Genomic DNA, 14,923 nt, shown 5'->3' on the forward strand with positions numbered 1-14,923 from the left:
TGGGAACGATGCTGGAAAATACTAGAGGATACAGCAAGAAAGGAGCTATGATTCATTTTACAGCAGGGAGTGCTGTGAGAATAATACTTCCATTTTAGAGCTTCTTTGGCTTTACAGTAATAATCCAGCTAGTTTTTCATTAATTCTATAGTGCAATGTACTGGTTTAGGTAACACAGCTCTGATAGATGATCCAATATCTATAGCCAGTTCATAAAGCCTTTCCTTGTGTTTTCTCATGAGATGTTTTATTTTGCACACAGTCAAAGAGGAGATGCCCAACAGACCATGCTGAGCCCTTTAACAAGAAAAGTTTATTCATTTTCAATCATTTTAAATGAAGATTGTTTTTTTAATAAAAACTAATGAGGATTCAAGGTTACATTAAGAATATATTTTGCTGTTTTTTGTTGCAGCCTTAAGTGCAGTTGCCCAAAAATGATGCATTTTCAACCTCTAACAAACTGCTTCAAAATTCAGTTCATTTTCTGCTGTTCTGACATGCTGCATCAATGACAGATCGTGTGTGAACAGCCTGAGCATCTCACACTCAAAACCAATCAGAACTTTGTATTACTGAACAAAAACTGAGGAAGAATCACAGAGCTGGACACAGTTGTTAGGTGATGAGTGTAGAGCAACAAGACTAAGACAAAATAAAAGTCTGAGGATAAGCACTTCCTTATTCCTCTTCCACCTTGCTTTCTGTGTCTCATAGTACGTACCGTTCAGCTGGTTGCCTAGCTGTCTAGAGAAGGAAGCCCTCAGACAACAACCTCTGATGAATGATTTTAGATAATCAGCCCTTATGCGCTCTCGCACACGCGTGCGCACAGGTGCCTCTTCCTTTGATGAATACAACAACAGAGCATCTTCCTAATGGCCTCATCTTTCACGAGCCTCTCCGAGACCTAATAAGAGTGCGGGGACGATTTGTTTTACCGATTTTCTCTTTTGGAGTGTGGCGGGCATGGAATTAATTACACTGATTAAATATTGTCTGTCTGCGTTGTGGGCTGGGGAAGGGCTGAAGACAGACTGTGAGTGTGTGTGTGTGTGTGTGTGTGTGTGTGTGTGTGTGTGTGTGTGTGTGCGTGTGTGTGTGTGTTTGTGTGTGTGTGTGTGTTAAGTGGCTTAAGTTGTGGCTCTGAATGGGCTCTGTTGTGAATATACATGGATAAATAGATATACAAGAAGAAATGCACTTAAGGAGTGGAAAAAAGTGCTTTTGCAAATTAATGTTCAAGCATTCAGCTACAATTACCAGTGCAGCGAAGGTTAAAGCACTTACAAGTTGCAAATGTACCATTTCTTTAGATGAAAGTAATGACAAGCATTTTAAATAATATAAAGCACTTTTCTAAACAAAGTTGAAAAGGGCATTACGACAAAAAACGCAGTACGCAAGCACCGATATACATAAACGAGACAGAAAACATACAAAAGTAAAATTAGGAAATTTGTGTAAATAAAATGTGACTTGAAGCAAAGGGCCAAAGGTTTAAGACAGCAAATAAATCTGAATAAGACAAACCGTTTGAATAAAAATAATGATATGGAAAAGGACACTATATCAAACTACTATGAGTGTATGAACATATCAGGGCTGTAAATTAGTAGAAATCAGGCAATACGATACAAGTCACAATACAGGTGTTACTGTATGTTACTAATATATTGCAATATATGGCATTTTTTTGTTTGTTTGTTTTAAGTCTAATGTTAGGAGCTAGTGATGTGCCCTTTATGACTCTGCCTGTTTCATAGGCCTGGGTTCTTTGTATTTATGCTTGCTAAGTGTTGCTATACTGTAATGGAAGTGTCATACAGCTATAGAAGATCGATACACTGACTATGTTTACATGCTCAAATATTTTTTTTTATTTTTCCTGCCCTTATTCAGAAAAAGACAGTATCCCTACTAAGCTGTTTACATGACAAATGATAATTAATATTCCACTAATATTCCTGTTTACACACAGCCCTACATACTCTGATTAACATGCTCTAACATGTTGTTTATCACAGCAAAATATGGAAAAGCAGAACGGCTGAAGCCACTTATGCTAATTTGCATCTTTGCATCAAAACACTTGACATATTTATAGTTTTCCACCGGTGGCAGACGTGTTTAACTGTGCAAACACAGCTCCCCTCTTTCATTTATGTAACCACCATCAAGAAAAGGATGGTGATGCAATATTTGCGTATATCCAAAAGACCTGATGATATTTTACGCTTTTTAATAATGAAATAGGCATTCATCTCTTCCACAGCCTTGGGAATGGTTGACTAGTTGGTTTGTGTGCAAGGTATCCAAGCTGACCATTAACAGAAAAAAGGAAGTGTGTTGCAAACACAGCAGTAAAAAAAACAAAACAAATTGCAACACATATTCAGATTGCACTGTATGTCCAAAGACTTCTTCTAAAACCTGACTGATACCAGCATATCCCACATTTTAATCAGAAAAAAGCCTAACTGGGAATATCCAAAAAGGTATTTGCTGTTTACATGACCGGTATCAAATTCAGAATATTGCCATGTTTAGATTAAATGAAATATTAGTGTGCATGTTAATGTAGCTACTGCAATGAATCTTTGCACGTAAATTAAAAATTGATACAGTATCACAAAATATGATACAGCATTACTCAAGTGTATCGATATTTTCTTATATTATACAAATAATACATTCAATTTCTGGAATAAACCAAAGAGCAAACCATTTAAAAATGAAACACTTATACCATCATACGGAAGTTACTCATGGTTACCCAGAGGACCATGAGCCAACATCCCGACAGTGTGGAAACACTGCAGAGGCACATGCCAGTGATAACATGAGTGTTGTCAACTGTCTGACCTCTTTCTCACTCAGCACAGTCATGACTGGCTCTTTCCAGCCTCCCCCGGCCTCCTGTCCAAACCGCCAACACTTCCCCAACCAGCATCAGCCTCACGCGTGAACAGTGGAGGAGACGGTAGAAGTTAAGAAAAGAAAAATTTTAAAGATCTCGCCTTGGCCGACAAACAGCCCTTTACTATGCGTGAGCCTTCAGAGAGAATATGATTAAAGTGCGAGTCATCTTTTACTGATGTAAGTTAAAGAAACGGAGAGGGAAGAGCGAGTGAAGAACATAAAAGAGCATGAAAGACAGGACGCAGGCGTGGAGTTACATATAGTTTCACTGAGTGAGAAACAGATAGAGACATTAGAAAAGAAAACAGAGCGATGAAAACTGAGCGGTGTCAGTGGACTCAGTCCTGAGAGTCGAGTCAGGAAGAAAGATTGGGAGATGAGGCAAGCGAGGATGAGCTCACCGCCTCCTTCTGTCTTTTATCGCAACACTCTTGAGCAACCAAAGAGCGGATTTACACCAGAGGCCCAACAAGCTTTTCCACAACAAGGAACCCCGCGGCCATTCTGCCAGGAAATTACATCTGAGGAAATACTGGCAAGACCAACCACCAACACCTCCCTCCACGCACACATTCAGCAAACTGAAAACTGAAAAATCATACAAGAACTGACACTGACTAAATACAGTGATAACAAGTTGGAACCCCATAGGAACTCCACACAAAAAACCTTTCAAAGTGATGGGAAATGTGATGCAAATAGCTGCTCTTTTACATAGTCGAATGCAGAGCTTATCAGGGTCGCTTTTTTCACAGGCAATCTCATTTGCTTACATTAACAATCACTAAAGCATTCCTTAAAATGTGCAATGCGTGCATGGATGGGGCACAGGCCCAAGGGCCCAAATTGACAGGGGTTCTCCCTGGACTTCACCTGCAAAATGTCATTTAAATTGACGTGTACTGACCAGGAGGAGACTCAAAAGAACCACAAAAAGTTGCCTAAAGTGGCAAAGAGACAAAAAACTAACAAAAAAATGGGTAAAACAACACACAAGGGGACAGAAAATGACAACAAAAAACACTAAAAACAGCCAAAAGAGACCACAAAATGACTATGAAGAAATATCACACATTAAAAGATGCTAAATGAACTCAAAAAGACACAAAACAACCATGAAGAGACATAGAATGACTTGAAAAATACTTTAAAAAATGGTCTAAAAGATGCAAATGACAACTATAGAGACACAAAACTACCAAGAAAGACACAAAATTAAGTCAAAGAGACACAAAATTGCCTCCAAGGCATACAAAACAGCATAAGGAGACACAAAAAGACAGGAAAAATACAAAAAATGGCCTCAAAAACACACAAAAGAATGACTATAAAAACATACAAAGTCACCAAAATAGAAACAAAATTTGGTGAATGAGACACATAAATTGTCTCCTGGAGATACAAAACACACATAAGGAGACACAAAATGAGCCCAAAAATTTAAAAAAATGTTCTCAAAGACACAAAATACAAGACATAACAACCAGCAAAGACAGAAAAGTAACTCAAAGAGACAAAAAACTGCCTCCAAGAGATACAAAACAAACACGAGGAAAAACAAAATGACCCCAAAAAAAACTATAAAAAGATGCAAAATTAAAACAAAAGACACAAGTCTGTGTTTCTTTCTGCTATGTAGGAGAGGTACAGGGGCCTTGTTGCATGTCTGTACCCAGGGGCCCACCGTCCCATAATCTACCAGTGGAAATGTGGCATAAGGCGTAGCTATGGTGCTAAAATGATTAATAGCCAACACCTTTGGTACTTGATTAACCATTTAATTTATATATCAAGCACACTACTAAATATTCACTCTTTTTGACATTTGACATGTTGCTGCTTTTTCTTGTTTTATATGATTGCAAACTGAATATTTGGGGATTTTGAACAATTGGTTGGACAAAACAGTAACTTGGAGACATCACCTTGGCCTTGGCCTCTGGGAAGTAATTGTTTTCCCATCAAAGTATGGTCCTGACCAGATATTCAATATGCAAACTTTTTGTACTTGAAAGTCCCTGAAACTCTGTCAGCTGCTGTTTGATACCCAGCCTTAATTAAAGGACCGGTTTGAGGAGCTTTTAGACTGTCGAAGAGCTGAAATGTTTGGAGTTAAGAAGCCCCGCAGTGTTTTCAGCCCACTGACTGACTCTCCCATACAGTTTAATCCTGTTCAACTTTGCTGCCTCGCTTTGTCAGAGTCACCGGTGCTTCAAAAGGCGTCAGGGACCCATTACAGCTTTATGTAACGTTGTGGAGACAGAAACACGCACACACACATACACAAAGACCCCCCCGCACACAAACCACCATCGCCACCCCTTTCTGTGAACAAGGGGTTTTTCTACAGCTGGGTAACAAAGCATGACCCAATAATCCCAAAGCTTGACTCAAAGCTTAAGAACCCCCCCTTCCCTCCCTCCCTCTAATATCCCTTCCTCCCGCTCTCTGAGGACTTTATAAGGCTCTGGCAAGGGGGCTTCTGGGCGCACATGTGTGTGTGTATGTGCCGCGAACGAGGGGGGTTTTACAAATACAAGCACGCTTAGCTTTGATTATTCTAATTATGACTTGGAGCGAGGAGTAGATTATTATGAACACATGGGCCGATGAGTTGTTGATGAGCTCACGTCTCTTCAATCTGTCAGTATTACGGTTAAAAGAGAGCTGACAGACAAAGGCCTTTGCGCATAATGTACGGGGGTGGAGGGTATCTAAGGGACAAACTCATTTTTTAGTTGTTGACGCATAAACAGATGTGTTCAATGGCAAATGCGATCAAGTCGTACTGAGATGACTTATTTCATGATTACTCAGCTAGCTAGAGATGTGGTTAAATGTGCAAACTTTTGGGGCCATACGCTAACAATACACACCATGACCAAGTGGAATAAGTCCATAACTCTGCAACAATAATGTTGAAAAATGAGACCAGAAGAAAAAAAATGGTATTGTCCCTTTTAGGGGTCGACTGATATTGTTTTTTCAGGGCCAATACTTAGATCGATTATTAGTAGCTAAATGAAATGATAACGGATATTTGGAACCAACACAAAACTATGTTTACATGCCTTTAGTAAATGCTTAATCAAACCTAAAACTTTAAACGTGTACAGAAAGTTCCAAGCAACTTTATTTTTAAGTCAAGTTAAAATTTAGGGTAAAAAATGAATGAATAAAAATAGCTCCCTGAGGTTTTACAAAGTAAAAGTTCCTCCCATGCTGACACTTTTTTTGCACTTTAAATTAAGAGTATAACGGGGATTTGTAAGTCTTGTGTGCCTGTGCTATTTGTTTGTCCATGAGGACAGCACTAAAAAACATTTTCATTCCACTAACTCGAACTCTGGACACCATGTCTAGCGTATATTCACATTTTTCCAAGAAATAAGATATAATTCTTTTTTTTGTGAAAAGAAAATGAAATGATATCACTCACGCAGCTCTGTAATAATTACAAAAAAAAAGATTTCTGTTACTCTTTTTCATTGTGGCAACAGCAGGCAACAGTTATCCTCCCCTTCTCACACCCTCCTAGTCTGGTCTTAAACTTCCCATGACCTGCTCACTGAATTTGTCAAGTTCCGCTCAGTAGAAAAGCAGATCACAGATTTCGCCCCCACCCACCCTTGCACCAGATCCCATTAGTAATTACCTGAAAAACACAAGAGCAATTCCACAATCTGGCTCTGGGCGCACTGATTCTGAGAAACCGGGACAAAAAACAAGTCTAAAAGACAAGAATTAGTTTATAAGGACAGGAGCTCCTGCTGTGCTTGTGATAGCTGTGAGGAATAATAAAAAAAGTAATATCTCATGATAGCGTAGCGTGTGAGCTCTCTGTCTTTTCAGTGCTCCTTGTTGTGTGCGTGGTGTCTTTAAACCTTTAGGAAGCCAGTGGTTAACAGCTGTTTCAGCTCGCCTCAAGTCACAAACACAGACAGGAGCAGCATCACCCACCACAGCATGGGACTGATGACAGATGACGTCTCTGTCTTGACTTGAAACTTAATAAAGGTGTAATACAGCAAAACAAATGCATTTGATTTGGTGCGTAAATGTAGCTTGCAGTCCAAATAAACAATTAACATGCAACATTTTTCCAGACTGTACTTCGCTTAGATGCCATACTCTAAACTGTGCACCATCAACATGCATGTGTCAGCACGCAGCCTTGTCTCATTCTTAATCACCCCCCCAGCAAGTTCCTATTACAAACTACATGAAGCACATCCATCTCGCTTTCCTAAAAACAAGTACTGCCACTATGTGAAGTGGCGATTACATTATGCAACATCAGGTGTGAAAGCAATCTTGAGACTGTCATTTACAGGTGTGCAACACAATCCGTAATGAGTGCATTGTGTGTGTGAGTGTGCTCTGTTGCCCAACCTATCTAAATCCAGCTGTGAACAAACAAAACAAGTGTTCTCCTGCTAAGTCAGTCAGCAAACCCTCCGCAGTAACTGGTTCCCATGGTGTGCAAAGTGAAGAACAAGCCGAATCTTATCTTGATGTCACACGGCTATTTTTTGTTGACAGAAAGACAAAAGCATGTGCCTGTCTGGCTGCTACGACTGACCTTGAGGGGAGATTGGAGAACGATTCGCTGGTGAGGCAGGTAAGACTGGAAGTGTTTGCTTACGGGTGTATGCTTTGTTTTGAGCGTTAAATGTCAACTGAAGCAAAGGGATGCAGTTTCTTTAATCCCCAAATTTACATTTTGGCATTATGTTCAAACGTTATAATTATTTTAAATGGACTTGTGTGCATGCAGAATTGACAGACTGAGCCCCGAGCTTTACTCACACACATGGCTTCAGCTATGGGGGTGTACCAGGTTGACTGTGATGACAGGAAGTGTTTAAAGTAGGTCATCAACTTGCTCAAGCACCCTTCACTAAAGACAATCCATGCATATGGTGCAAATGTAAGGTCTGGAGGCAACACACGGAATTAATTCAGAACAAATCTGATTTCAGTTACTCATAAATCAACTCCCTCAGACAGACTTGCAAAACTTATCGAGCCAGACGGCAACAAATCTCACCGAGAGCAAATCTTACTTTCATATTCATAAGTCTCAAATTTCATTTAATTACAGGGTGCAATCGATGGGCATTTATAAGATGCAATTAGATCCAGCAGTCATAGAGAAAGGCAGCAGCCACAGTTTGCAGCTTCTCCCCCCTAGATACCTTGGAGCAACATGAAACCCCAGACAAGCTCCAGTGGCTCTCACACCATATGGCCTAAGAAAAATCCTCCGGGTAACCATAAAAGGCTGTTTTTTTGGACAATCTATCAGTTTCATCTCATCAATTTCCCTGATGTCTGAGCTCATTTTGTGGCTGTGCAGAGCCGGAGGTATGAAGCTAATGAGAATGTGAGTGGAGATGGAGCTTTGCGGAATGGCCCTTTGTTTGGAAACAGCCTCTCTGCAGCGCTGGAAATGCGAGACGCTTATCGATCATTTCAACTGGAAGCCTTTTGTGTTGCAAGCGACTGAGAGGCTGCGGGCACTAATAAAGGCAGTCAAACGTTAGACGCAGCTACTAAGGGGTTAACTTTAATCATAAAAAAAACAACACAAACAGCCCCAGCGTGTATTTTCCACGTTGGTGGCGACAGCGCTCTTTGTCCGGTTCGACCAGCAGCGGCAAATAAACAAAAAGCTGTGGGGGGATTTTTTCGGATTAACGTTGGATTAATCATAATAAGAGACCCAATAACCGCCTTTGTTCCTTGCCTAAGCCACCCTCAACCGATGGCGAGTTGAGAAAAAACGACTTTTGCAACGAGGAATTTGCTCAAACAAAAATAAAGCCCCGACGCTATAACGCTGGGTCCTTTTGTATCCGCGTCTGTCAGCCCTCCTCCTCCGCGCCTCCCCCTGCCTCTCTGCCGGGGATCCGGTCCGTTCCGACCGTCGACGAGGTGCCCCAGAGAGGCTGAAAAGTGCGGATAGTTGCCAAAACACGGCTTCTCTTGTTTGAAAACCCCTTCACACACCGAGGCATACCTTCAACGTGAAGGCAAAACTGGGCACAGACGCAGTAGCCAGCGGCGGAGCTTCAGACTAATGAGAAGCCACAATAGGAAGCCCTTTAATTTTTTAACAGCAGCTGGTCGGCTAAGCTAGCAAAGCGACCGTGTCTTCGCTTCCTTTTTCACACAGAGGCAGATGTAAGCACGAATTCTGACATCAAATGGTTTCTTGTAAGCCTACTAAATTAAAAACACACACAGACCCATGTGTGGTTGGAAATGTGGGGAAAGGAGACGCTTTGCATACTTTCCGCGATAGCAGGGAAAACTTCCATCAATCATCCCCAGTAAAGATCCAGCAGCACACACTTGGAAACGGTCCACACTGTTTGAGCCAAAAAGCTTCACCTCGCTCAGAGTGAAATATTCCACTTACCGACTTGTAAAACGTTTTCCACACAGCCGGTCTCTAGCAGCCTGATACCCCGGCGGAAAGGCAGTCCGTCTCCCGTTCCCACTGCTCCGGCTGCCCCCACGGTAGCCGCCGTACCGGCGGTAGATCCTCCGCCACCGCCGGCGGTTGTTGCTCCGGACCCTGCAGCCCCAGCTCCGCCGGTAGCCGCCGACGGACCCTCCTCGCCGGCAACTCGGCACTGAAACGAAGAGTACATGCATATCTCCTTCTCGTTACGGGGAAAAGACCAGTACACGATGCGGCGCTGGACGGGCTCCGGGATCCGTTCAAAGCGCTCCTCTACTCTCTCGAAGGCCCACTTTTCCGCTACTGCCTTCGCGGCGCAGTCCAGAAGAGACTCCGGGGAACGATACCGGGAGCTGGGCAAGCCGCTGCCGTGGCCGGGCCCCGGGCCGGGACCTCGGGGAGCAGGGCGCAGGCAGGGTCGCTTGCTGGCCGGTGGTAAGGAGAGAAGAGGATGGGGCGGCTGTTCTCTGCGTCCTTCCGCCATGGCTAACCGATCAACACTGACGAGACGGACGGTGTGCGGACACCGAGCAGCAGCGGCAGGAAGCCGAGTATACATACATACACACACACACACACCCGCACGCACGCACGCACACGCACACACACACACACACACACACACACACACACGGTTTTGTCAATTGTAAAGGATCTCAAACAAGACTTCCGATCAAAACTTTCAAAATAAGATTTACTATTTGCAAATTGAATAGATAAAATAGCCCTTTAAAAAAAGATAAATAAGGTTTAAACTTTTCATTACGGTCGTTTTCTGTAGTGTATAATTGTTTAATATAATTGTTTATTGCACACACACCATACTGCTTCAATTTATATTTTGTAAACCCTTTTTTGCATGAAGCAAAGTGGTATAGTCTAGGTACAACTGATGTGTTACAAATGTTAGTAATGTTACTTCAGGTATAACCTCCATATCTTATTTCACATCACTCTGACCAATCAATAATCATATCACCTTTATTGCATTTCTCAGAGTCGGATTTGTGATTTTTTGTTTTAATATATTTTTTAAATTTCAAAATAAAATTGACTCATGGATCAAATTGTTATTACAAAGTAAAGAAAATAGTGTTCCTGGACTTAACCTTTTGTACTAGCTCCCTTACTAGTCTATTACAAAGATCCAAGGTATGACCACTTTATTAAATGACAACTTCTTAAATATAATTGCAGCGATTATGTCGGAAATGAATTTAAGCCATGTTTGTCTGAATAAATAGAACAGAAATATTGAAAAGTTAAAAAAAAAAAAAAACAAGAATACATGATAATTTTGTGATATAGCTTACCTCCCAAGGAATGAAGAACATTGAACACTTCCCTACTTCTTTACAGGAAATTCACCTCTGAGAAAGAAATTTGTAGAAATTTCACATTTCACTTTCTGTAAAATATTACACCTTGTTCTCTAACCCTATTTCAACATCCGCTCATCAGGTGATTACAAACCCAGCAAGTTATTCAAAGTTGCAGAGCTGTGCATGATTGCTCTGGATACACACACAGATGAAGATGACCTGCAGTGCAAGAAGTCAACAATAAGGTCTGACTCAAGTTCAAATCGATCCTTTTAAGCTTTTGTGGTCAATTTTGGCTGCTCATGTCTTTTTTACTTTATCCTTGTGCATCTCCACAGCTGTAGAAACTACAGTATGGATGCCATCACATCATCCAATAGTTTGTTGAATGTAAATCCTCTGGTAATAGAGAGTCTTTTATTTTAAAATCCCAATCTGCTAAGTTCCTGTCTCTCAACATGTGTGTCTGTGTGACTTGATGCAGCTGAGCAGGCAGAGCGAGCAGCAGAGACAGAGGGAGAGAGAAGGGGAGAGAAGGGGAGGGGGTCAGTGGATTGATGGGAGGTGGAGGATGTTACACGTCACTAACCAACACAAAAACAAAACTCTCCAGTCTCCTATCAGCGTGGCATGCCAGCTATAGCTCCCAGATCTGCACTCTAATATTCAAATATGCTTTAGGATTTGTATGAATGGGTGTAAGCCATTGATGCAAACGCAAAAATCTGACACATTATATTCAAGATGACAATAAAGGAACACAACATACTTAACCCTTTGAAAGCTGGATTGACATCAGAATCTAAAAAAACAAGGAAAATGTCCATAAAACTATATTTGTGATTTTAATGAGTTTATAAAAAAAAGTTTCAGGAAAAATTATTATGAAATATATGAAATAAGTACTTTTTTCAGCACAGTTTAGGTCATTTTCTTGTTTTTTTTGTTTTGGTTAAAAAAAACCGAAGGTTTTTCTGTATTATTTGTTCTATTTTTTTTATTAATTTATTTTTGCACATTTTCTGGTAAGTTTGTTCTAACCTTTTCACTAATTTCCTGCTAATTTTTGGGCCATATCGTATGTTCAGGTTTCAAAGGGTTAAACCAAATGCCATCAGTATTCAGTTCAAATGTAATACATAACATACACATACATTCAATTCTAGCTGCAGGTTTTTATTACTGTAAAATGATCATTAACCCCTCTTATCACACCTGCACTCTCCCTTTGATATGACAGTAATGTCCCTGACGTGCGCATTTTACATTGAAGCAGATAACGATCCCAACTTCTCCTCATAAATAACAAAGTTACTGTTTTGCAAATTAAATTCACACCATTATGTGTCCTATTACACATCAATGACCTCAGGTCAGAGAATACACATTTGTTTGAATGGGTGTTTCCCACAGCAGGACACAGAGGGTTGGAGCCAACTGCTGTTTCCAACTTAATACTTAGTCTAGTGCTTATGTCACAAGAAAAGGGAGCTTACTTGTTATTAATCTGAGGCTGCACATGAATGTTTAAGACTTTAAGAGTAATGAGGCATTATTGTGGAGCAAAACTCATAATTGTTGTAGTTATGTTCTTAACTAATTTGCCTTTTGTTTTTATTATTTTTATGTAATATGTTTCTTGTATGCACCAAATACCAATCCAAGTCATTGTATGTCAAAGCTTACTTGGGAATAAACTTCATTCCACTTCTGATACTGATTCTTAAAGAAAGGCACAACATGTGCACACAGTTAATAGTAACATTATTAAGCTTTAAGGCCTTTTAAAAAAAATAAATAAATAACTACCATGGTGTTGTGAAAAAAATTGCAAAAGGTCATGTTCATTCAAAATTGACTTAATATTAATTTTTATTGTCATTGACTTAGTGATAGTCAGCATCAATGAGAAGGTTTGACCTGTCTATCTTAAAATGAATATATAAATGAAATCTTTAATAGCTAATCAAGGTTACATTTAGTGATTTCATGATGGACAACAATCACTGTAGCTAGCAGAAGCTTTCAATTTGAAATTGCTTTGCTGGACCAAAGTATATTATATCTGGTGACAATGAAAAGAAGATTATTTGTGTTTTCTTCAACTTTCTTGATGTTGTCTTCACCCTCCATAATCTGCAGTTGCATTGGAAACTTGTAGCAGACAAAAGAAACAGATGGAACTGGTCAATGACAGTTCTTGCATTCTCCACACTCCAAAAATGCTTCAAAGAAGTTAAGTGGTGTAGACTGCACATTAAAGAGTCACTTTATGAAGTCAGTGGGTTATGGGACAGACAAGGGGTCATTGAAATTTTATTGATATGAACATTTAAAGTATTATTGAGCAGTTGTAGAGTTATAGAGCATATAATCATAAACACAAAATAACTGAACAAAAAAATCATTCAAAAAGTGAGCTGAATAGATGGATTTCAGATGCTCATGTTCCTTTTCCACCAAAATTAGCGTGTCCACATAGGTTTTTTAAAAACAGATAAACCCACTAAAAACAGGCAACAGACTCCTTTACCATTGCCAGTAGAGCAGTGCTGGGTATACAGCTCTGCAGCAGAGCATGCCTTTCTAAGTGTGTGTGGGTTGTTTTGGTGTGTCACTTCCGACATTACGGAAAGGTCGGGGAACAGGTTTGTTAACAATGGAAAACAGCGTGGAGGCCTGTTAAAACTTTACAGTAGTTACTTCTCTTTATATTTCTTTCACTTATTCAGTCTCTCTTTCAGACTCAGTGACGGCTAATTTGGATCGATGGCGTATCATGCAGATGTGACAGGTTCCGTCCAGCCATGATTGGTTCTGTCTAGCCTTGTTCTCAGCCAACGACGTCTAGTGGTGAAATATACGGATGCGAAAGGTGGCTTTAGGTGTCCGGATAGCACTGGTATTTTAAAAAATTCAGATCGAGAATGGGCTGGCCTTCTAGCACACAAAGAAAAACTAACAATTTACTGGGGACACATGAATGATTTTGGTGCTGATGTCGGTAGACTTCTCATATTACCGTATGGGTTGGGTGTGGTTTGTGTAAAAAATAGTCCTTCGATAATTTTGTGGAAAAAAAGAGGCACTCTTAAAAATTTGTGTTCATCAACTTATAATTATGACTAACTAACAAAATTAAATCGCTTTAAAAGATGTTTGGAAACACTGGCTTCCACTCGTTCCCAGCAAATCCATATGTAGCCCAGAGCAATTAAAACAATCAAAAAGAATAAATGGTTTATACTAATATGCAGCATTTCAGACAGTTGCACTTGAAAAAAAAAAAACACTTTAAATGAATATAATGATTTTTAAAATGATAAATTCATATCTTTCAAACAGTTAAAAAGATAAAAAGCAAAATTTCTGTTGACAAACTTGACAAAAAGCCAATAAAGTCAAGTTTATGATCATTGTAGCCATTCAAACGCTTCAGCCCGCCTCCCTACTGACTGGTCTTGTTAGTAAAGGTCAAAGAGTATTGTATCAGTCTGAGCTGAGTGCTTGAGGAGAACAAAGAGCAGACATTGAAGTGTTAAGAAACTTAACGAAACAATTGAAAAACTCACTTCAAGTTAATATTATGTTTTAATGTGTTAATTCATGCTTCATGTTGACAATGTAAAATCACAGTGTGGAATATGAAAGGAGAGAATGTCGTCTCTTTCAGCGAGTGGTCTGAGGCCTGATGCCCTTCTCCTTGCTTATATTCATTGCCATGGTGAGTCAGCAAATTACTAGCATGTAGCTAACTAGCGGATGTGAGGTTAACCGCGTTGCTATTGTGCATGTTAAACTCCATTGACTTATGCTAAAACTGTTAGCGGCCTAAATGCCCACTAGCTGCATTGCTAACCACTCCTGTAAAATCTCAGTGGTTATGCTAACAGAGTAAGTGACTTGAAAACTGAAGCTGAAATGGATTTAAGAGATCCTGCTAATAATGACGTTATTTTTCATTTTAGTGTGTTAAGGTAACTGTTGTGGTATGTTTCGCACTATGTGAGTTAAATACTGCAGCTGGCTGCTGGCTAAATGAAAGTTACTAGTAAATAACTACTGTTAGTGCTATTTCCATATTTCATAAGGGTTAAGCAATATGTTAAAGGTTCATAGTAGTTCTAAATTTTATGAGTTTAAGAATATTGTAAAGGTGCCAAGTAACTAGTGATTTAAATTAATGTTTGATTTTTGTGTTTCTATTTTG

General features: G+C 39.9%; 1 protein-coding gene across 1 annotated transcript in view; it reads right to left on the minus strand.

The window, feature by feature from the left end:
• zswim5 (zinc finger, SWIM-type containing 5) overlaps positions 1–10,275 on the minus strand; it is a 78,631-nt gene extending 68,356 nt beyond the window's left edge. The window contains exon 1 of the mRNA XM_042497273.2: positions 9,347–10,275. Within this exon, the coding sequence (XP_042353207.2) occupies positions 9,347–9,950 (604 nt within the window). The 5' untranslated portion in view covers positions 9,951–10,275. The remainder of the gene's footprint in view (positions 1–9,346) is intronic.
• Between the last annotated feature and the right edge of the window lie 4,648 nt (positions 10,276–14,923).

This window comes from Plectropomus leopardus, chromosome 12 (assembly GCF_026936395.1).
Source record: "Plectropomus leopardus strain MGB_pleo_1.0 chromosome 12, ASM2693639v1, whole genome shotgun sequence".
Taxonomy (NCBI): domain Eukaryota; kingdom Metazoa; phylum Chordata; class Actinopteri; order Perciformes; family Serranidae; genus Plectropomus; species Plectropomus leopardus.